The sequence below is a fragment of the Nelusetta ayraudi genome, unplaced genomic scaffold (genome assembly GCF_046127955.1).
Source record: "Nelusetta ayraudi isolate G7.1 ecotype Tasmania unplaced genomic scaffold, CSIRO-AGI_Nayr_v1 ptg000011l, whole genome shotgun sequence".
Classification (NCBI taxonomy): Eukaryota; Metazoa; Chordata; class Actinopteri; order Tetraodontiformes; family Monacanthidae; genus Nelusetta; species Nelusetta ayraudi.
This window is the reverse complement of record NW_027466061.1, coordinates 28038860-28062798: the sequence shown is the minus strand read 5'-3', so window position 1 is coordinate 28062798 and position 23939 is coordinate 28038860. Positions and strand designations below refer to the sequence as shown.

The following is a 23939-nucleotide window of genomic DNA, read 5'->3' as shown; positions in this document are numbered from 1 at the left end:
TGCGAAGCTGCGACTGCGTCTCCCTTCAGCTGCCAGAGGAAGAGTCGCACTACTCCAGTTAGTGGAGAGCCGTGGCCTGTGTGTGTGAATTCAGCTCTGAGGTCAAAGCAAAACAAGGTCAAAGTGACTGAAATCCCCCCTGCCCAAAAAAAAATCAAAACATCGCAGCGCAAGGAGAAAACAAATGGAGCTGCTGTTCAAGCTGAAAGCAATTTTCCAGTTGCAGCTGGAAGAAGTGAAGGGAAAAAGAAACAACCAACACCCTCAAAAGATAAAGTCACATCAAAGTGGTTCATTGGTTAAATAAAAAAAAAAAAAAAAAATCACTTCACGTTGCTGCCATTGGAAAAGTACATAGACAGGCGGAAACTGGAGGATCAGATGAGTTGTTGTTTTTTTTTCCTTTTACATGTAATAGTCCTTTAACACATGGTAGCATTTGCTCCGCCGCTGCGCCATCACTGCCCAGGCTTAAATTAACTTTGTGAGGCCATGGTTCATAGACAGGCCAATAATCCGGCGACCTGGCGGGCCGGACGGATGGAGGCTCGGCTGTTGCCGTGGCGACGGGAGCTGCTGGTTCATGCGGTCGCAACAGTGTCACAAAGACGGGAAAGGCCGAGAGTCAGAGTCATGCGAAGGAAAGCAAACTTGAGGCAAACTACTGTGAATTTTCCGTTATTTAGCCTCCCTTCCAGCAGGGGGCGCCACCTCCTGCGACAAGTCACATTGTCAGAGCTCGCACTTGATTGCTTTCCTTTTCCTTTCCTACATCCCGTCTTCCTTCCCCATCACCGCTAAGGCACTTCTACCACTTCCTGTCGACCTCATGCCTAATTAAAACAGTATCAAACTACGCAAGGTCGACTCAGTTCGAGGGCGGAGGCCTCGAGAAGGAGGAACGCCTTCCTTTGTGTGTGTTGACGGAGGAGAAAACGGCTCCACGGATTGTGGAAGACGCCAAAAAAAGATGTTTTTCAGCCGAGCGATGCTGCAGATGTCGTCATGTTAAAGGCAAGAAAACTTCACTGGCAACCGGATTTTTTTTCTTTTTTTTTTAACTGATCCAAAGACCGTCTGAGAATCACAGTCAGAGTTTGTAGCTTCGCCGCCGTCGCACAAGAGCGAATTCCTGCGTTTGAAGACTCGCTGCAGCAAGACTGAAGACACAAAAAACAGAATGTCTTTCAGAAATGTCCACACTTAAAATCATAACTGATATTACTCTGAAGGTTTAGCCAAGCCTCCACCCTCCCTCCTCGAGAGGAGAAGAGTTGGTTCCAGAGTTTCAGGACGTCGGTGAAACAGTTGGCGGCATCCTCCTGATTGGACGATGCATTTGTCTGCACAGAATTCATTATAAATTGATCTGGAGTTAGATTCTTCCGGCGTTACAACTCTCCACGGGTAATTACACAGAGAAACAACAGAGGCGGTGCTGCCACTGTCTGCCCAGTGGTGGGATTGTTTCAATAACGTCGTGCCACCGGAGGGTGTGTCTGAATGCAAGGGCCGGCTGGACGACGGCAGTGGCGCACTTGCTGGATGGTGGCGAGGTTAAACAAACTGCATTCATCAGTTAATATTCTCATTTGATATGATAAAACCTTTAATTAGTCCAAAATGATGAAATGTATATTGTTTGAATGATTCTTTTTTTTTTGTTGTTTTTTTTAAATATTGTGTAATATTGTAATCTTTTCAATTCATCATTAATTTTGTTCTTTTTTCTTTTTCTTTTTTAATTAACCTCTTACCATCAGTCCGAGGCCATGCAGCTGATATCAAATGTGTTCCCATGAGTAATTTGGCATCATTTACATTTTGATGTTTGATTTAAATTGAAAATTGAATTATGTCATGTGTGTAATTAAGTTAAATTAAAATAATAATAAAAAAAATCAATTATATATTGTATGTAATTAAATTAAATGAGGATATTTGAATGAAATAGAATTCCATTAAATTAATTATTAAAGCGGCAGTTCCATTCAGACCTTCAGGGGCGTTTCCTAGGCAACCAGGTGGGGGCGGGGCTTTTGTGTGACTTGAGTGCATTTCAAAATAATACAAGTGGCTAGAAGAAACATCCCACCAGCGTCTCAGAGACAAACGTGTCACCTTTAAGCATTCCCCCCCCCGAAAACCAGAAACATGTTGCTTCCAACCTCCTTTTTATTTTCCCTCGTCAGCGTCACTCCAGCTCCTCTTGGTCGCCGCGGCGGTAAAACCCGCTTCTTCTCTCCTGGACTCTCCAGTAAATTTTGACCAAAGGCCTCCTGACTGCGCCTCCTCGGGGGGCGGCAGCGATGGCGTCCGGGAGGGAAGCGCCGCACGTCATTAATGTGTTATATAACCCTGGGAAGAGGTGATAAAGCGCCGTTCATTATCCCCTCCTGCCCCGCCCCCACCCTTCCCTCACCGCTCCCCCACACTGCACGGCGTCGCCTCCCATAATAAGCTTCTGAAATGTGAGATAAACGCAGCAGTTCTGCCATTTATCTAAAATGCTAATATTTTGTCTCCGCGCGAATAATTTAATACAGTTCAACTCTGTTACATCCCGGCCCGCCGATAACGGCCACTTATCTGCCGCCGCTGGCCGGCGAATGTTAAGTAGTGTCACTTTTTCTCCCTTTTTCTGTCTCTCGTTACGCGGCAACGCTTCTCAAACACCGCCGTGATAATGACTTTCTGGACTCGTGTCACTTCTCATCCTGTTTTTTTTTTTTTTTTCTTTTAACTCCGACTTCTAGTCCATCGATAATGAGAAATAAATTAATACTATTCAACAATCAAAAGGAAAATTTTTTAAATTATTCTTTTTCTTTCTTTTTAGTCAGCAGTGTCGCTACATCCAACAATGACGTGACGTACATTTACATCATCTCAGCTGATGAATTTGTGTGTCTGGTAGGGGTGTGCGACACTGGGTGTATCGGTATTGATCCGATACCAAGTAAATATTGAGCTAGTCTGGCAGATACTGATACTTTTTTACCTCAAATGCCATGGTCATTGAACACTTTTGCGTTTTTGCCTTTTGTCAGTGGATTATGATCAATCTTAAAACATATGACGGAAGATTATAGACATTTGTTTCATTAACAAACTACAATACAAGACAATTTAGCAGGATAATGGTAATAAAACAATTCCCTTTTCCTACACATAATTGTTTAAGAAAAAACACAGTGGGGCAAGATAAAATATTAACCTAACAATGTCAACAAAGCAACAAAACGGCCTTCCATTACACAGGTATTTTTGAAAAACAAAGTCAGGTTATAGGTCCTTCACGATTGTCATGGTCTCCAAGCCAACAATCTTCCCCTATGATCTTGATAGCCAACAATCTTCGCCTTTGATCTGCACTGCCTTTATGAACCAGTCTCCCGTGTTCCCCCGTTGCCAGATGATCTGTTTTGCATTGCACCAGTAGTCCAGCGCCCGTCTCCTTGTTGTGCTCCTTCGTCCCCGGTTGACAACAGCCCGTCTCCGACCTTGCCCCCGCCTCGTCCCCGGACCGATTCCCCCGGTAACGACCCTGATCGGCTCTGACTACGTTCCTCGTCTGCCCCGTATGGATCCTCTCGCTCTTATCGACCTCCGCCCGTCCCCGACGCCGATCTCGCCTGCCTCTCTCACCGCCTGCACTGGTTCAGAAGAGCCTGGACTGCCCGACCTCTCCGATTCAATAAACACCTTCTACTGCATCAGTGGTTGTTGTGCATTTGAGTCCACCAACACCTGACAACGATCAAAGAGTGATTGTTTCATTCTTTTTCACTTTACTTCACTTTGACTTCACTTTTTTGAAAATAGCCAGACATTAAGAAGAGAAAATGCAACAAAAGTGTCAATCTCATAACGCAAGAACCGATTGCCGGTATCAACCAAGTATCGAAGTACCATTCCTCACCTTGGTATCGATACTACCGATATTTAGATGGATACGTGTCTGGAGAGTGGGAGTTGTCCGCTCGGTTTGCGCCTCACCTGCGACAGTGAAACCCACAGCGGGAAAAGGTGTAATTAGAAGGCGGAGAAGAAGAAGGAGGAGAAGCACAGAGCTCAGCTGAACTCACCGCTACGTCTCTGGAATCCTGGTGAAAAGCTGATGACCAAAACATCGGGTCCCACCCGGAGGGACGCAAAAAATTATGAACTCATTAAAACTTGTTTAAAAAGTGCAAAAGTGCAGCTGTAGGTAAAAAACCAAAAATAGAAGATTTGGCAACAGTTGGAGTTTTCACTGTTCAGCGGCTGTGTCGGCACTGTTCCCTCAGTTCTCCTGCACGCTGCACTTTGCTCTGCAGGCATCCTGCACCTCCGGCAGTCACCTGGGCTCGCTGTAAACAATTAAACTCTCTCATGAGATTTTCCGTCTTAACAGAGCCGTAGTTTTCAGAGGCGAAAGCCGCACTTCATTGAATGCGGGTTCCAGAGTGAGAACGATTGAAAACACCGCCCCCTGCAGTCTCGTCTGAACCTCGATATCTAGTTTTTTTCTTTCTTGTTTTCGTCACAGCAGCAGTGCTGGCGAGCTCATACACACGCTCCAGGTTTTCTTCTCCGATTTCAGGGAGCAACTTTGCAAGGTCTGGCCGTAAATACTACTATTTCACGATTTCACTCAGTCTTTGAGTGGTCCCATTTTGACACTCAAACATTTTCAGACTGGGCTTTGTCGGTCGGTTTCAAAAACTATGGTCCTCAAGGGCACATTGCCCAAATCTTTGACCTCTGCCAGCTGTAGGAGCTGGCTGTGAAAGCATGTTCAGCTCAATAGTCAGAGGGTTTGTTGCTCTTCATTAAAAACCTGGAAGCCAGCACCGTCAGCCTGCTCAGCCGCTCTGGTGAAGTCCACTGCCGTTATGAACAGTCATGGGTGACTCACCCCCTCCTGACCTACATAGCCCTCCTTCAGATGCTGCTATTCATAAGTTTGCTGCAATCAGGAAATAAAGTTGCATTATTTTTATTCATTATTTCTAAGTCATAAGGTTCCCTGGGCACCGTTGGGTCTTTGGTGAGCGCCGCAATTGGCGGAGCTCAATCAAAGCCTGCAGCTAATTGCCGTTTAGCTCTGCAGGACTCACTTGTGCAGCCGTTACTATAAATGAGATTTAAAAGTCGCCTCCGTGTGAGCTGCGCTCCCGTAAATGCTGCAAAATGAATTGTTCCGTTCTCCAATTAACCGCCGCCGTGACGTGACTAAATTAACAATTTCAATTATGTACAGTTTGAACCCAAACGTGGGTGCTGCTCTCCAACAAACTGCAGAGATCCCAGAACAGCGTTATTATTTTCTGTCCCGAAATGACGTTTTAATTTAAAATTAATCCACTTTGGCATCCGATGACTTAAATCCCAGCGAAAAATTTGTTTGGCGGAGCAATTTCTGCTTTGTGTTCATCTGGGGGATTGGGAGAGCCTTATATACTTCAAGATTGCTTCATTTCTTTTATTTTATTTTAATCACCTTCCTCTTGACTTTTCTGCTGTTCAGATCTTTCAGGCTGGCTGCTGGTTTTCCCTGCTGCTGCCAAATGTGAATGAATCCCGGAGTGACTGCGGAGAGAGCAGCTTTTTAATCGCCTCTGCGTAATTCGAGGCAATGAAAACCGTCCTTAATAAATTGGCCTCTCTTTTGAGCCGAATTGCCCAATAGTTTTTTTTTCTCTCTCCCCCTGAGATGTGTGGATGATAAGATCTCACCTTCCCACGGCAGCTGCCTTCAGCTCCGTGGGCTGTTTGGCTGCGCTGCTCCATGTGGGAGGTTTTAACTCGACGTCCTCGCTGCTCGCTGCTGGTATTTTGGGGTTTTCATCATAAGATACTTTGGTTAAAAACGTATTTGGTATTGGATCTTTTTCCATGTGAAATACAACACTTTGAAGTCTGTGCGTGTGTGCGTGTGTGTGTGTGTGTGTGTGTTACAGAGAGAGAGATTCCTCTGTGGTTTTACTTCCACCTGTTGGATCTTTGCTGTGCGGGTTCCTCAGTGAAGAGAGAGAGAGAGAGGAGCAGGATGAGGTCTGTGATTTGTTACCGTTGACGATACAATGATGCCTCGGGAGGCGCCACGGTGCCACGGCTCCTGATGCAGAGTAATGACTGTGGCGAGGCACCCGCGTTTCTCCGGGGACGCTTTATTCTGTAACACCGCCGCGCTGCCGAGTCACGAGTCCCGCCGGTCGTTTGTCTTTCGCGCTGCAGAAGCCCGACTCGAGTCGAGCTGAGTCTGTTTGCTGGACCTGAACAGACTTGAGCTGGACTGACTGATGGGGATCGGATGAAAACATTTCGGTGTATCTGCCTCTAAAGTCAAAACGATTGAGCTGCGATGGTGGGCAGTACTGGGTATTTGAAATACAGGCTTTTGCCTTTAGTCAGTCAATTATAATCATGGTGAAAGACAGGACGAGGATTTTAAGCATTTAAACATGTTTTTAATGAACTAACTACATTACAAAATAATTCAGCTTTATAAAATTGTTTTAGAAAAAGGCACTAAGAACAAAATAACAAAAAAGCAACAATGAAACAAAATATGAATCTAACAATGTCAACAACCCAACAAAAACTCTATACACACTATACAGACTTGGAGAGAAGCTGTGAAGAAATATTGATCTCATCACGCAAATATCGATCCAATGCCAATACTCACCTTGATATCAGTATTGTTGTTAATTAGATTGTTGTGCCCAACCCTACCTGAGATACTAAAGTTTCTTAAATTGTCAAAACAAAGGCAGATTTCAGTAGTAAGTAGGTAAAAGCCTTTATTTGGGTCAAAAGCTGCTCTCCAATAAAAAAAAAAAAAAAAAAAAAAAAAAACAAAGCCCAAGGAAAATACCACTGCCATTGTTTTTCACTAATGAAAAATGTTTCTGAGATTATGCCTCCTAATGTTAATCTGTACTAACAAATTGCAGTTTTCACCTAAATTAATCATCATCGTCGTCAAAGTCATCGTCCGTAACGATTCGCTCTCTGGCGGGACAAAAAGGAAAACAGAAGCCGAGCCCTCGGGCAAACTGATTATTAGAAAATGTCAAGCAAAGCTTTGCGCGGAAACACAATGAGCTGCCTGACTTGCCTCGAATCACATTAGCAGCTTTGATTATGAACCCATAAAATTACATTTTAATGAAGGTAATGGACTTTTTTTGCTTGACGCAGATTTTTCCTGAGCATTAGGCCTCACCTGGTCCTCTGTTTGGATGATGAATAGAAGAAACCTTCTATAAGAAACCCTCTTCCTTTTTCTTTTGGAGTGCGTCATCTCAGCAATCTCAGCAAGCCAATGCCTTCCCTTCTTACACAGGGTGACTCACTTCTTTCTGCGCCCTCCTGAGACACTTGTGTTTTTTATTTGCCGGCTTCCTGCCATTGACGGAAGACAAATTCATCCATGAAGTGTGACTGCCAGGTCTGCAGCGCTGATAACTGCTAATGAAAGTTTTTTGGGGGGATTTTCTTCATCGATTAATGAGTTTTGTGCAGAGCGCAGACTAAGGTTGTCCCATTTTGGGGAAAATTTTTTACTTGCGATTATTCTGACTGAAATTGCTATTATGATTTGATTTGCGACTAACCATCAGTATTCACTGTGTGATGGATTTCAACATCTACAGCAACACAAGGATGAAAATATGAAAAACTTCAACGTGGTGGACAGCTGTGTGATACTCCGCCTCCTTCGGTCCCTGATTGGCTTAGTGTTCTGTAACAGAGAACCCTAACCCTAACCAAACAGAGACCAATCCTCACTGTAACCTTAATCAATCAGACACACAAGGAGGCCGGTCGGAAAGCCAAGAGACATTTTCATTTATTTTTTTTTTTACTTCATTCGTATGTGATCTTGGGACATCGAATCAAACCCACATCTGTTGCAAATAATCCTCTTAGTGTGATGCAACCAGTACTGACTTAAAGGTAAATTACATCATTTATCTGCTGTGTCTCACTGGATAAACTCCAAAGGAAATGAGTCACGTCAAATGTTGAATTTTTTCTGAATATATTCTATGTGTGGACTATTTTGAATTATTATTTGTATGACTATTATCATCACTGATGTCGTCATTATTACTATGAAGCGCTGAGATCTCTCTGGGGCGGTGAGTTACTCAGGAAGTAGTAGTAGCAGTAGCGACGCACTAAAATGCTGTGGTTAATTATTGACGGCTTCAGCTGTACACACACAGTCTTTGTCTTCTGTGGCAGATACACATCCGACATCTGTCTGCTCGTCTTCTCGGCTTTGACAAAATAAAGTATCTTCACTCGCCTACGTGGTGTTGGCACTGCTAGCGGTTGTTGCTATCACCACCTCAGTCAGCCAGCAGGGAGTGAATTGGCTAATTTGGTTGGTTGGTTTCAGGTATCTCAACTCTCTCACCTCTTCCTCTCTTCCTGTCTGTCACGCCACATGACGTGGTGTTTGGTCTGGACAAGTCAGCAGTAGATTGGTTGGTTAGTTGGTTGGCTGCAGCTCGGCTGCATTCTGAAGGAGTATCACGGGGGGGGGGGGGTGGCGTTACGGATGCCGTTAAGTTCCCTTAACGCCAAGTTTGTAAAATCACTCGTTTGTCATGTGGGAAATGAATAAGTAACGAGCGAGCAGATGGTGTTTCTTGTTTTTTTGTTTTTTTATACATACCCCCCTCCGTATTTCTCAACTGCGTTCTTCTTCTCTGCAGTCGAGCGCTGCTCCGCTCCGTCTGCAAATCGGCGGATGAATAATTTAATCCCCGCAGGTCGGCGTTCCGGGCAGGGGAATATATTCGCTATCTGATGGATATTAATGGCAGGCGTGCCGAAGCACATCTGAATCTATTACACCGGGTGACTGTGCACACCCCTAATCCCCCCTCCGCCCCCCCTCCGCCCTCCCCCACCCTTCCCACCACCACCACCACAACCCACCCCCCTCTGAACCCCTCATTTGTTGCACATGCATGTGGCGGCGGCGTAATTCTCACGGTCCCCCTCTCGTTCTGAGGAAAACTGTTGATAATTAGAAGCTCAAATTCCATTGCTCCACATTTAATCATGTAGATACAGCAGTGGAAAAAGGTTTTTGGACACCTGTGTATTTGTGATGTACTCCGTTGCTCCATACGAATCAGTCTTCGGTCTGTAAGTGCAGTTTATTTCAGTCATCAACATTCAGCCACACTCTGCACTGTTTCCGCCAGCTCACAACTGAATGTTTCAGCAAAGCGACTTTGTCTTGTGTTGCAACACAGAGAACAAGAACTACATGAATGTAGTTTTCTTATTTTGTCTTTTTAATGATAAACAACAAAAATCTTTTCAATTCGTTTGTGAATCTCTGATGTGGCAAAACCTTTTGAAACAGAAGGAATTCTCTGGCAAATATTTTCAATATCGAGTTGGTCTCCTGAGCTCCAGGATGGAAGCCGAGTCAAACTTCCCATAATAACTGACAGGAAAGGAGTAAAAAGTATTTTGATATTGAGTTTGTTTCTGTATTGGACTTTTATATTTGTTTGCATGCTCACAACGATAAACCCTGTGGTACAAAAAGGAATTTCTATTTTATTTTATGATCCATCATCTCCACCACTTCTTCTTCTTTTGCTTTCGGCTCCACTCTTCACCCATTATGTTCTAGAACACATCGTTCTGAACATTGGCTCTGTGTGATATCATAAAGGGCACTCATACCTCTCAGCCAAGCCAGGTGTTGACTCTGCCCCTCTGAGACCCCCTTGTTTTTTTTCTTCTCCCCAACATACTATCAGTTTTGGCAGGAGGCTGCAAACAGAAGGGTAAACCTGCTCCTTTGCTGGGTGTCCAGAGGGTTTTTTTTTTCTGGGGTGTTGATGAAGACCTAAGATTTAAAATCGGGGCCTTTACACCCAATTTCTGCAATATTAAAGAAGGATGCAAACGTCTCTGCAGCCTCCAGCCTGAAAACTGCATCAAACTGAAAAAAAAGAGAGACCGTCTGCCTGTGCATGTTGATGATGTTGGAGAATAAAACCTGTAATTTAACTCCTGTGTTTAATCTCTGCACGGTGTCGTTTTAAGCACATCTGTTCTCTCTCTGTGTCTCTCTCCTCCCTGTCGGGGGTTGTCCCTGCTCTTTCTGTTTTTTCTTTTTTTGCAATTGCGTCCACTGAGAGCGTGCTCGCTCACCATTGCAAATTAAAACATGGGAGAGAGAGAGAGAGAGAGAGAGAGAGAGAAAAGGCCTGGGTCGTGTGACACCTTGTAAAAAAGGGGCTTTTATGGCCGTTATCACAATGGGCTCCACAGCGAGCGCAGGATTATTTCACCTTGCTGCTGCCGCTGTCCTGTTGGACCACCTGCCCTGCTGGAATCCCGGTGGCAACGGCGGTTTTCTGCTCAGGTCCTGTTGGGACCCAGACAAATCCTGCGGCTTACACTGCCGCCTTTGAAGGGATGGAAGTGACTACATCCCTGCTGGAAGTGTTCGGCCTGCTGCCGGATCACTGCGGATCACATCCTCTTTGTTTTATTGGCTCTTTTTTTGGTTGTTTTTGTCTGGTGGGCGTCGACTTACTCCAGCAGTCGAGAGTCGAGACGAAGCCTTCAGGATCTGGAAGCATCTGCTCCCTCTGCAGCCTCTCTGTGGTTGGTGTCATGGCCATTTTGTTGGTGTGTAGGTCTATGTGTGTGTGTGTGTGTGTATGTGTGTTACACTAATTAGTTCACAAGAAGCTGTCAATGTTTTGTGGGAGCATCAGTAAGTGTGTATTTAGGAATAGGAGCCTTTGATCCATCACGTGGAGCACAAATCGTCTCCAGACCACGACGCTACGTAACACCGAACCACCCTCAGTAGCCCCAAGCAGTAGCTACTATGGTTAGCATCAAACAAGGCCTGGAACAGTGTAACTGCAAGGTCTGCAAGGCCTAACCCAGCTCAAACAGTTGTGTTCTGATTGCATTGGAATGACACTTTGCTTTCTCTTCTGCTTCAGGTGGGAATGACACAGGCTCCGAGACGGCCGGCGATGGAGTAGAGCGACAGTCCACACATGGACGAGGTCGGGCCGGCGGATGGGTCGAACAAATGCAGAACAAATGTAGGTGGCCGACACTCCTCCTCTTCTTTTTCTTCTTCTTCTTCTTCCTCCTCCTCTGCTCTTTTCACACCACTGCCGACCGTTTACTTTCTTATTTCACGTCGACTGTTGTTGATTAATCTGCAGCCTAATTAATTTCCTGTTCCATCCATCATCTCATCCGTCTCTCCTTCTCTACTTCCCTCCGTTTCTGCCGGGTCCGCGTCACTGTGCCGCTGGATGAGTAACGACTTTCCGCGGTTCTGACTACCGGCTGTGATTAATACAAACTTTCAGTCAGAGAGTTTCCCTTTTTTTCCCCCGATGAAATCGCAGACTCCGACACTGCTGTTTGCTTTGGCGTTTGGGACGTTGGAGCTGTTTCTGTGTGTTTGGATGCTCTGGTTGAACAGTCTGATGCTCGCGAACTCTCTATCTCCCTGAACTGGACACGACCTCCGACTAGTTTCACGGTGCAGTTATGCAATAAAAACAGGCTTGCAGCAGACAGAGCTGCAAGTTGTTGGTGTGACTCCAAGCACACCACACCAAAAACCCTTCTATTGTGTCCTGAACAGACTTGTTGTGGTTGTTGTTGTTGTTGTTGTTTGGGGGGTTTAGTGCCAGTAAAATGTTGCTAGCTGGTGACCTTAGCTCTCTCAGGCTAGCAGCAGCGGGGGAGGGGGAGGTGGGGGGGGGTCATTGAGAAGGAACCACCACACCCACTGGGTCTGTCCCAGTTGTAACTGCGCAGCAGGATCAAACCCAAAATCTGCCTTATGTTTTTCACTTGTTCTGCATGTTTCCCGGAGAACTTTTATCCATGAAAAGATGGAAGTTCTTCCGCGAGGCTTTAGAGTCGTTCTCCTCCACCCTCCCGCTCCACCAACCGGCCAACTGGGCTCTCTGTCCTCCGCCTCACTGATTCCCGCTCGGTGATCCTCATTGATTTCTTTGCTCTCCCGCTGTGCAAATGAAAAACATACAGATAATTTACAGAGAAATTATGCAACGAAATGCAATTCATCTGGACACGACCGGGAGATGAGGGCGGGGGTGGGGGATGGGAGTTTGGGGGAGTTGGGAGAAGGACAGGGTGGCAAAGTCAAACGCAAAGTCAGACAGCGGGGGAAAAAAAAGGAGAGACGAAAGCCAAACTTGGCGCCGGCCGCAGGAAGACGACGTGAACGCACGTCCTGCCGGTGCATTTGCATGACTTATTGGTCTGAAATTAAGCGCCGGCTGATTGTTGGTTCTTATTAGTCGGTCTGTCACTGGATTTTAGCGGCCTGATGAATAATCATTTGCTCCAAGGACGAACGGCGCCTCCCAAACAAGCAGTGATTCCCTGCAGCTCAGTCCCGCCTCCAATCCCGCTGACTGGCTCCACGCTCACGCCGCTAGCCCCTGACTGCACTTGCATGTCAAGGTGTGGCCAGCTGGTGGCAGCGGCAGCTCTTCCAGACACACACACACACACACACACACACACACACACACACAGGCATGGAATACACAAATAAAACTCTCGGTTTCGACTTTCACACAACTTTAAGCCGCCGTGTCCTTGCGGGGCGGAGCCTTGTCTTTTATTAGAGGTGCAGCCGCCAGCCAGGGTGTGAGGACAGACAGGTGTCGACGCCTCTCCTCCACTCGCATCTTTATGACGGGGGCCGTCCGTCTGTCCTTCAGGGCGACCTGCCCCGCCACTCACTTCTTGTTGGCACATCTCAGCTTCTCCCTTCTCACAGCCGCCACCTGTTTGGTTTGAGACATGTTGTTTGGTGAAACTCAAAGTCACGACTGCCAAGTTTTTTTTTTGTTGGTTACTGTTGAAGGTTAGCGCTTGGAGGCTGAGTTGTCTTCTTATTAAATCATTGGAACACTGTTCAATAATTCTCATATCATCATTTCATTTCAGCTGCAACATCAAACTGCCCTGAATTACTGGTGAAAATATAATAACACTGAATAGAATAACTTGTACTTGCTGTACGTTGCTGAAGTTGAAAAAGTTTTTTTAATGACTTGAAATTTAAAAAAAAAAAAAAAACACACTCGTCAAAATTCTCTTTACCAGTTTTTTTCCTTTGTAAAAAAATTATTATTATCTCTCTCCTGTCAGAGAGCTGCCCAGAAATGAGAAGTGTCATTTTCACCTGCTTCAATTTTCTGGTGTGATGTCACAAAGAGCTCTGATACCTCTCACTGGTTAGTGGCCACACCCACAACTGGGTGCTGGCTTCGCCCTTTTGAGCTGTCATATTGCAGAGAGATTCCATTCACTCCAGTAATACTTCAGTGAAACTCCAGTGTGACTCCAGTGAGACTCCAATGAGTCTCCCGTGAGATATCAGTAGGACTCCAGTGTGACTCCAGTGAGACTCCAGTGAGACTCCAATGAGTCTCCCGTGAGATATCAGTAGGACTCCAGTGTGACTCAAGTGAGACTCCAGTGAGACTCCAGTGAGACTCCAGTGAGACTCCAGTGTGACTCCAATGAGTCTCCCGTGAGATATCAGTAGGACTCCAGTGTGACTCAAGTGAGACTCCAGTGTGACTCCAGTGTGACTCCAGTGTGACTCCAATGAGTCTCCCGTGAGATATCAGTGAGACTCCAGTGAGACTCCAGTGAGACTCCAGTGTGACTCCAGTGTGACTCCAGTGTGACTCCAATGAGTCTCCCGTGAGATATCAGTGAGACTCAAGTGAGACTCCAGTGAGACTCCAGTGAGACTCCAGTGTGACTCCAGTGAGACTCCAGTGTGACTCCAATGAGTCTCCCGTGAGATATCAGTAGGACTCCAGTGTGACTCAAGTGAGACTCCAGTGTGACTCCAGTGTGACTCCAGTGTGACTCCAATGAGTCTCCCGTGAGATATCAGTGAGACTCAAGTGAGACTCCAGTGAGACTCCAGTGTGACTCCAGTTAAACTACTGTGAGACTCCAGTGTGACTCCAGTGTGACTCCAGTGTGACTCCAATGAGTCTCCCGTGAGATATCAGTGAGACTCCAGTGTGACTCAAGTGAGACTTCAGTGAGACTCCAGTGAGACTCCAATGAGTCTCCCGTGAGATATCAGTGAGACTCCAGTGTGACTCAAGTGAGACTTCAGTGAGACTCCAGTGAGACTCCAGTGTGACTCCAATGAGTCTCCCGTGAGATATCAGTAGGACTCCAGTGTGACTCCAGTGTGACTCCAGTGAGACCCCAGTGTGACTCCAGTGAGACTCCAGTGTGACTCCAGTGAGACCCCAGTGTGACTCCAGTGTGACTCCAGTGTGACTCCAGTGAGACTCCGGTGAGACTCCAGTGAGACTCCGGTGAGACTCTGGTGAGACTCCAGTGTGACTCCAGTGAGACTCCAGTGTGACTCCGGTGAGACTCCAGTTAAACTACTGTGAGACCCCAGTGTGACTCCAGTGTGACTCCAGTGTGACTCCAGTTAAACTACTGTGAGACCCCAGTGTGACCCCAGTGTGACTCCAGTGTGACTCCAGTGTGACTCCAGTGTGACTCCAGTGTGACTCCAGTGAGACTCCAGTGAGACTCCAGTGTGACTCCAGTGTGACCCCAGTGTGACCCCAGTGTGACTCCAGTGAGACTCCAGTGTGACTCCAGTTAAACTACTGTGTGACTCCAGTGTGACTCCAGTTAAACTACTGTGAGACTCCAATGAGACTCCAGTGAGACTCCAATGAGTCTCCCGTGAGATATCAGTAGGACTCCAGTGTGACTCCAGTGTGACTCCAGTGAGACTCCAATGAGTCTCCCGTGAGATATCAGTAGGACTCCAGTGTGACTCAAGTGAGACTCCAGTGAGACTCCAGTGTGACTCCAGTTAAACTACTGTGAGACCCCAGTGTGACTCCAGTGTGACTCCAGTGTGACTCCAGTGTGACTCCAGTGAGACTCCAGTGTGACTCCAGTGAGTCTCCCGTGAGATATCAGTGAGACTCCAGTGTGACTCCAGTGTGACTCCAGTGTGACTCCAGTGTGACTCCAGTGTGACTCCAATGAGTCTCCCGTGAGATATCAGTGAGACTCCAGTGTGACTCAAGTGAGACTTCAGTGAGACTCCAGTGAGACTCCAATGAGTCTCCCGTGAGATATCAGTGAGACTCCAGTGTGACTCAAGTGAGACTTCAGTGTGACTCCATTGTGACTCCAGTGAGACTCCAGTTAAACTACTGTGAGACCCCAGTGTGACCCCAGTGTGACTCCAGTGAGACTCCAGTGAGACTCCAGTGTGACTCCATTGTGACTCCAGTGAGACTCCAGTTAAACTACTGTGAGACCCCAGTGTGACTCCAGTGTGACTCCAGTGTGACTCCAGTGAGACTCCAGTGTGACTCCAGTGTGACTCCAGTTAAACTACTGTGAGACCCCAGTGTGACCCCAGTGTGACTCCAGTGTGACTCCAGTGTGACTCCAGTGAGACTCCAGTGAGACTCCAGTGTGACTCCAGTGTGACTCCAGTGTGACTCCAGTTAAACTACTGTGTGACTCCAGTGTGACTCCAGTTAAACTACTGTGAGACTCCAGTGAGACTCCAGTGAGACTCCAGTGTGACTCCAGTGTGACTCCAGTGAGACTCCAGTGAGACTCCAGTGAGACTCCAGTGAGACTCCAGTGACACTCCAGTGAGACCCCAGTGTGACTCCAGTGAGACTCCAGTGAGACTCCAGTGTGACTCCAGTGTGACTCCAGTGAGACTCCAGTTAAACTACTGTGAGACCCTAGTGTGACTCCAGTGAGACTCCAGCCAGACCCCATTGTGACTCCAATAAGGCCCTGTTTTCATTTGGTCACTTGTAACTGTTTTGGGTGATTGGATCACGAGAACGGATCTCGCAGCATCTGTTCGCACTTAGCCATTAACATGCATCTCGAGCATGCCACTTGTGATCGCATCACACACCCCGCCCCCCGCCGAACCTATGCAAATGCAACATGCGTCATTTCCGTTTTTTAACGACTGGGGGCAGTAAAGTGCAAAACCATGGCGAGTTTTACATGACAGCAAATAAGAATCAACTTCCTGTTTGCGGACTATATCAAGTCACTCGTTTTAATTCTACTTTTTAATTCTCGTGCGTATGGATCCGAACGAGGAGTTAACGACTGGTGGGACAGAGTGGTGACGACTTTATTTTCGGATCAACAGTGGCTGGCAAATTTTCGGATGCAACGTCGCACATTTAATCACATATGTGGGAAACTGCGACCGCTGCTCCGCTGACAAAATACGCTAATGTGGAATGAAATTTATTAGCATCATCTGAGCTCGCATTCTGTTCGCACGTCCGTGACGAATGCGTTTTTATGCGATGCGACCACCAAATGGTTTTGGTATTCGGATGTCAAAACGGATTTGGACTGTTTGCACTTGGTCATTTCATGCGTTTTTTGCCGATCGGAATACGAAAAACGCATGAAATGACCAAGTGCAAACAGGGCCTAAGATTCCAGTCAGACTCCAGTTAAACTACATTGAGACTCCAGTGTGACTCTACTGAGACTTCAGTTTAACTCCAGTGAGACTCTAGTGAGACTAAAATTAACTCCATTGAGACTTCAATGAGACTCCAGTGAGACTAAAATTAACTTCAGTGAAACTTCGGTGATACTCTATTGAGACTTCAATGAGAGTCCAGTGAGACTACAGTTAGATTCCAGTAAGACTCCAGTGTGATCCCAGTGAGATCCCAGTTAAACGACAGTGAGACCACAGTCTTGGCAGCCGTGACTCAGAAGAAGGCGGAGGTTGTTTTCAGGAAAAGGTCGTCATCCTCTCTTGGTATTCCGCTGCCGTCCACCTTCCTCTTTCACAGGATGCACTCGAGCCTGAAACGGTGCCGATACTTCCTCCGGCTGCTAGACGGCCGCCGTGCCACACAGCAGACGCAGGGCACCATAAATCTCTCTGCGTGAATACGAAGCCGTCGACCTCTGCGTGTCTTTATTCTTCCGTGTTCTCCTCCTGTTTCCAGCCTCATCCTCCCTTCATGCTTCGACTTCCTTTTGCACAGCATCGTGATCAGGCTGGCAATGCCACAGGTTCTGTACTCTTCCGGACCTCGACTCACTGTCCTCTGTGGCTGTGCAAGAGGTCAAAGGTCATCTAGGAGGTGAGACAGGACGGCAGCCGCAGTTGTCTATCCAGTTCACAGATGTTCAGAACGCAGTTCGCTTTGTCGGCCGCCACCCATGCCTGTACACACACGCACGCACACACACACACACACACACACGCGCACACACACACATACAAACACACTCTAATTAAAGTCAGCTGAGGAGCAGCAGGAAGTCTGCTGCCTCCATACAACCGCCGCAGACAATTCTTGTTGTTGGTGTTGTTGTGCAGTTGTTCCTCACACGCTGAGTGAAAAATGGTTTCTGCAACAGCAACAAACAAGCAAATGGATGGCCTCATTAGCAGTATCAGTTTTTTTTTCACCAAAAAGTCCTGCGAGTGAAAGTTCAAGCTCGGCTGTAGCCACCAAGTTTGCCAGGAAACAAACTTTTTCAATTCCTGGGATGGAAAAATGTCCCCACTAGGTCTGTTTTTTTTTTTTCAGGAGTCCCGCAGACGAAAGAGCTTCCAGGTAGAAAATGGAGTTGGCTTTACTTTTGTCTGTGCACCTCCGTCCTGTCTGTCGCACCTCACCACTTTAATTTAATTCTGGCACAAGTGTCGGACGTCCTTCAAAGTGAAACAGTAACTTTATGTCATGTTTGCTGCAGAAAGAGTTTCTTTTTTTTTCTGAGTGCTCCAGATAATTTGCCTCGGTGCTCGAGGGGAGGGGCAGGGAGGAGGACGGTCGGCTGAATAGCTGCAATTTTCTTAAAAGCACAATGGGGGAAAATCATATTCCCTCTGTGGCAAATAGATATTTTGGTTTTTGAAGATTATATATTTATTTCAATATAATTAAAAAAAAAAAAAAAAGGATTCCACCGCAAGAGGAGATGAAGCCGCGCATCGTGTGAAGAGGAGAGAGAACAGCAGAATTGAATGTGACCAGAGTGAAGAAATTAGAGCACTTAGCAGTTGCTTCTGCTCTCCAGTGTGTAAGTGTGTGTGTGTGTGTGTGTGTGTGTGTGTGTGTGTGTGTGTGTGTGTGTGTGTGTGTGTGAGTGAGGCTTATCGACGATGAGAGGGATCTGAATACATTAGTGGCTCTGCTGAGTTGCGACGCTTGGCTCGCCGCCACTGCGACCATTCGCCACGTTATCATCACGTGATCTGTTTCATGCACAGCAGCTTCAGATTAAAACTGCAGGGTGACTCTCCTGCCACCCCGGGAGCCACAGATTGAGCGAAGTGATCGAAGGAAGTCTGACGAAGACTTTTCGTCCAGATGTCCTGCTGGGCAAAAAGCAGCACACCGTGTTCGCGGCAGGGGCATTCATTCATTCATCTTCAATTCCCGCTTCTTCCTGAGCTCAGGGTCACAGGGGTCTGCTCGAGCCTCTCCCAGATGTCTTAGGGCGAAGGCAGGGTGGTACCCTGGACAAGTCGCCAGTTCATCGCAGGGCCACATAGAGACAAACAACCATTCACACTCGCATGCACACCTACGGACAATTTAGAGCGAGTGGTAGGGGCGCACGCAGAAATTCTTTTTAAAACATCTTTTCCCAGGGGAAAAATGGGGGCCGGAGAAGCTAAATTAGAAGAAACTAGAGGAGAAAACAAACAAACATGGGGAAGAAAGACCTGTAACATTTTTCAATACAGAGACAATAAATGCAAAATGGCAGGTTTGGGTTTTTTTCTTCACAAGGCGCTAAATCAAGTAACTGACGGCCGACATCGTGTGAGGCTGCGAGCCCCCTGCGGGCAGCTGCACGCACTGCAAATTATATGAAGGAGAAGGCGGAGAGGCGACCAAGTGTCACACTCACAAACTTCTTAATGTAGTGATGAAAATAAAGTGTATTAAAATATATGACAATGGAATGAAAAAGAACCAGGACAGGATGTGAAAACAGGTCCTGGGAAAAACAGCACGTGTGGTTAACATGGCCGACAGGAAACAGCCAGCCAAAGCATCTCCCAGGATGCATTTCTGCATTGGCGGTTGTCTGCAACTGGTCGGATAGAGAATCAGGATTCAAGGCTGAGCGACTTGCGTCTGCGCGTATATTCAGAGGCAGAGGTTGAGGTGCAAAGGTTCCCTGAACGCTGTGAGCTGTGAGCTCCTCCTGTCGACGTCCCTCCTCAGGAGCCTCGGCTCTAATTCAGCGACTCGCTCGCGCCGCAGCTTCAGGTGCAAAGAGCCACTGCGCGTCTGCGTGATGAATAGAAATGACTGTTTTTCTTCTTCTTCTCCTTCTCCCTCTGATACGTAATCCCGCCCCGTTTTGTGTTATTTATTTCCGCGGCAGATGTGCGAAGAGGCTGATAATGTCCCAGTAATGAGAGTTGCTTCCGTGTGCTAACAGGATTAGCGCTGAGAAATGGGAAGGCAGCATTTTCTCTTTCTTTCTCTCTCTCTCTCTCTCGCTCTCTCTCTCTCGCTCATCTCTCTCTCGCTACTAGCACTGGGTCACGTTTCAACAGCTCGGCTCCTTTAAATTTGTGTCTCGACATTTTTTATTATGATGATTATTATTTGCTCTGATTGGTTTTTAAGTTTTATCCGGAGTCGTTACGGAGAAGCAGTTCATTCGCAGCCTGTCAGCTCCACAACACCACTACGTCAGCTCATTACTTCCAATGTACCTTTACGTAAATCACTTTTGTTGCAGTCCTCCATTCCAAATCCCCTGCTACCACTTCGCATGAGAAACTGACAGAGAAAACTTTTCTCTCCGCATCCTTTTGAAAGTGCTGTGCTGTCACATGTTTGTGCGGTGCCAGGTGTATTGTCTGCCGGACCTCTTTCATACAAGGTCTGCTTGGGTCGAGACAAAAGGTCAGTTTTAAAGGCAATTATTAACGGACCCCTGATGTAAAGAAAGGGTAACCTGGTGGGTGGGCACACATTTTATGAGCCTTGTCTTGTGCTCTCATCGGAGTGGTTAAATTCAAGAATGAATACGTTGATCTCTTATCTGCTTCATGACTTGAGGCCTGATAGTTTGGTCAAGAATAAGCATTGTTTGTTTAGGTGTTAGAGGGCTACCTCACATACCTTTTACAAGAGGCTGGAGCTGGAATTTCAGAGATGTTCATATTTGCTTCTCATGCTCCCTCAGGTAGACAGGTGCTTGTCAGACATTGGACTTTGGGATAAATTCATTCCTTTGCAATTGAGTTGATGTCAATGGAGATTCCTGGAACATCTACACATCATCGCAGCACTTTGGCTCGCTCACTTATAGTGTCACTTCTGCTACATGACTGACAAAACCAGCACACAAAAATATTACTAGGAAATACAGTATAACCATATGAGTGTATTGTTGGATATTTTAGATATTTATCACTTATATAATTTAAAGGTCACCTATTATACTAATTTTCGGGCTTTTGTATTTGATATCTGGCCCCTCCAGAGCAGCAACGCACGATTTTCCGCGCTGAAAGCTTTTTAGATTTGCGTATCTCGCGGCTCGTTTCCTCGTATTTACTGCGTCCCGCGAAAACACTCTGTTTCACTTCACTCCACTCCAGCCTCGCCGGTGCACGCCCCCGCCCAGGGTCACACTCTTCGTCGCTGCTGAGCCTCACTTCCTCAGTTTGCCGGTGCGGGAGTGAAGAGGAAACGGCAAACTTTACGAAACAGGCACAATTTAAACACTTCACCCTTTAGCAGCTGTTTAGCGGCTAATCCAGCTTCTTAAGGACCCAGCGCGGGCTGAGTTACGGCCGCAAGGCGGACCGAAGGTCCCTGGACGTTTTTTGTGCCTTCCGTGTCCCCGGAAATATATTTTACTTTACTGTACTGACTGACCGTGTTTTTGTTTTGTATTTTTGCGAGACATTTTAATAGGGCTTAGAATGATTTTGTTTCATACTGTTGACTTGTATCAAAACACTGTCCGAGCAGAGAAAATATGGACGCTGAAACGATCACTTCAGTCATAGAGTCGTTTATTATTAGACAAAAATATCTGCACAACTTACGTCCACACCAAGCACAAAGCAGGAAGAGCTCTATACAACCCATGTTACCATGCTGGCAGCGTGAACGTCGCTATAAGGAGCGGAACTTGCGAGTCAGAATCGCTGCCTCTTCAGTTTGGCTGCCAGCGAACACAACACACTTAACAAGCAGAGCACGGAGTTAGCGGCGGTGGCTAACAGTTCATCAACATGATTCAGCGGTTGTACGTTGCAAGTAGTCTTAAAACTAATGTTGCTTGAGGTCACAATACACTCACAGTCCTCATACATGTTTTCAAATATTGCCGTGGCTGACTATTCTCTCGTCGTTCACCAGGGGGCCGAGTCGAGCCCGTCTCACTCCCGTTGCCGACCGGACGAGAGGGGTCTGGCTGCAGGCCGGTGTTCCATCGCATCCGCATTAGGCTGAACAAACCTCCAACATTTTCTCTGTTCGCTCCTCTCCGACGGTTGTGGTCCTTGGTGCTTCGGTAGTCGCTCGGTATTTTTTATTTTATATTTTTTAATTTCCCTGACACCGAAAAAACACAATGGCGTCATTCCATGCCCAGTGTTCTCCGTGAACAGAGCGTTTAGAACCATGCCCAACTATTTGCAGGGTCCAAACGCATGAACGTCATTATTTGACGATATCGAGATCGTTTGACGATAGAGTTCAACATTGTAACAGTTTTTAAAGCTCAGAAGAGTGGAAAAGCATCATAGGTGCCCTTTAAATATATATATAATATTTTCACTCCATGTCTGTGATTTTGATCCCAACAATGGAGTTTGTCGCATCAGATTTTTTAATTGCTTATTTCAAGAATTTCTCTTTATATCTTTAGTGACAGTATCATTATAAAAGCCAAATATAATTGCACCTTGTTTTCACTTTCTGCTCCCGTTTTTTCTGAAACTCTCTTCACTGGCCCCCAACTAAGGAATAAAGTGACTGTCTGTCATGTTTGGTCTCACCGCAGCCTCTCAACTAAACAGCAGCAACTCCAGGTGCTCGGAGATGATTTTCGAGAATTGCCCGGGCCGCCGGGGCCGTGATTCAGATGAAGACCGCTCCGAGTGCCAGCCTCTTTTCTTTGGCAATAGTGAACTCTTTGAGAAGGAGCGCTGACAGAGACGGAGCACAGGAATAATTGTTTTATTGCTCCGTCTGAAGCGGCTCATCCATCACGCCGCTGCTGGAAGTGGTGGTGTGAGGATGAGGATGGCGGAAGAGGAGGAGGAGGAGGAGCAGGAGGAGGAGGAGGAGGAAGGGACCCGGCGAGGAAATGAGGCCTGTCGGCTGCTTTACAAAAGAGAGAGAGAGAAAAAAAAAAAAAGATAAAAGTCCCTACTCTTGATATTTTCCAACACAAAGGAAGTGCCCGGCTTTTCACTCGCACCTCCTGCAGTGATTTATTATCCTGTTCGCACCTTTGCTGCTCATCCTCAAAAGTGAATCTGCCGTATTAACAATATCGCCGACCGTACTCTTCATTTTTTTTAGTGCGGATGCAATTAAAGTCTTCCTTCCCTTATTAAAAATTTAGTGCGAGAATTTTGGAGCCAACAGTCGTAAATATAAAAATAGTTATTAAAAATGGCCGTTGCTGCTTTTCGCCCACTTTAAGACCTTTGTTTTTTCATCCTGGACTCTAAGAGAATGAGCGAGCAGGTTGAAGAACCTCTCCAGAAACATATACCCACATACAGGGGAGCCATAAGAAGAAAAAGAAATGAAGAAGAATTTTATTAATTGTTAGAGATTGAAAAGACTCGGCCAGCACATTTCCTGTTGACAGTAAAGTAACTGTAAAGTAGCAGTAGTAGTAGTAGTAGAGCAGACTCTGTAGAGTAACGGCATTGTGTGTGACGCTCCTTGTGACCACCAGGTCCCGGGCCTTTTAGGTGACAACATGAATGTTGATGAATGTGAACAGGCTGGCTGCATCTCCTTCCTGTCCAATCGGCTGCAGTCGGCACCGCTGCTGATGAGAACATCTGAACAGTTCTGGAACGACATCTCCGTCCCTCTCAATGGCGACTTGCGAGTCAGTTGTAGGAACACAGGCTTCAACTCTGTCTCCTCCTTCTTTTTTAGTATTATTATTGTTATTTACACACAACACTCGTTTCGAGCCAATATCCTGCAACCCTGCATTTTGGAGGCAATATCGGCTGGGCTACAGAGAATCTCATAACAGCCGAGCCGGCATGGAATCCATCATGTTTTCCAAGTGGATAATAATACTGTGTGCGGCTCTCCATCCTCCGCCGCTGTTGATAACCGCATCATTAGTCGCCCGCTGTCTCCACGCTGTGACATCACAACGGCACGCCATCCCGACCAGGTGCTGAACTCTGTGTGATTTGCCTCGGCCATGTAGCACGACTGCGGGAAAAAATGTTGGAGGGAAAATGAAGAAGCAAAGACAAGCCTGTCAAAACTGATTTAGTGGCTTCACCCTCTTTGACCTCAAAGGAAGCTGACTGATCCGATAAAAGTTTTATTTCTGGTTGAATTCAGTCCTGAACTGTCGGTAATGCGGATGATTTGCAGTCTTAATTGATTTTATGTTTGTTTTTTGCTTCTTTTTTTTTTTTGTTCCGTCTTTGCTCAAATTGATGCAAATTCAATTGATGCGAATTTTCTGAGACACGCCGGCAAAACTTTTTTTTTTGAAAAGGTTGTGATGAAGCGGAGGCAGGACTCAAACTGTTTCTTCATCTGCATCATGCTGCTGCGCTGTGCCGCCAGCTGTTATGTTTAAGTTCATTTAAATGTGCCCTGTTACTCAGATCT

At 46.4% G+C, this 23939-nt stretch overlaps 1 protein-coding gene across 2 annotated transcripts in view; it reads left to right on the top strand.

The window, feature by feature from the left end:
* Window positions 1-23939, top strand: part of sgcd (sarcoglycan, delta (dystrophin-associated glycoprotein)) — a 130658-nt gene that overhangs the window by 25606 nt on the left and 81113 nt on the right. For both annotated transcript variants that reach the window (XM_076022424.1, XM_076022425.1), the window contains exon 3: window positions 10992-11096. In XM_076022424.1, coding sequence (XP_075878539.1) covers window positions 11049-11096 — 48 coding nt within the window. In that variant the 5' untranslated portion in view covers window positions 10992-11048. The remainder of the gene's footprint in view (window positions 1-10991; window positions 11097-23939) is intronic.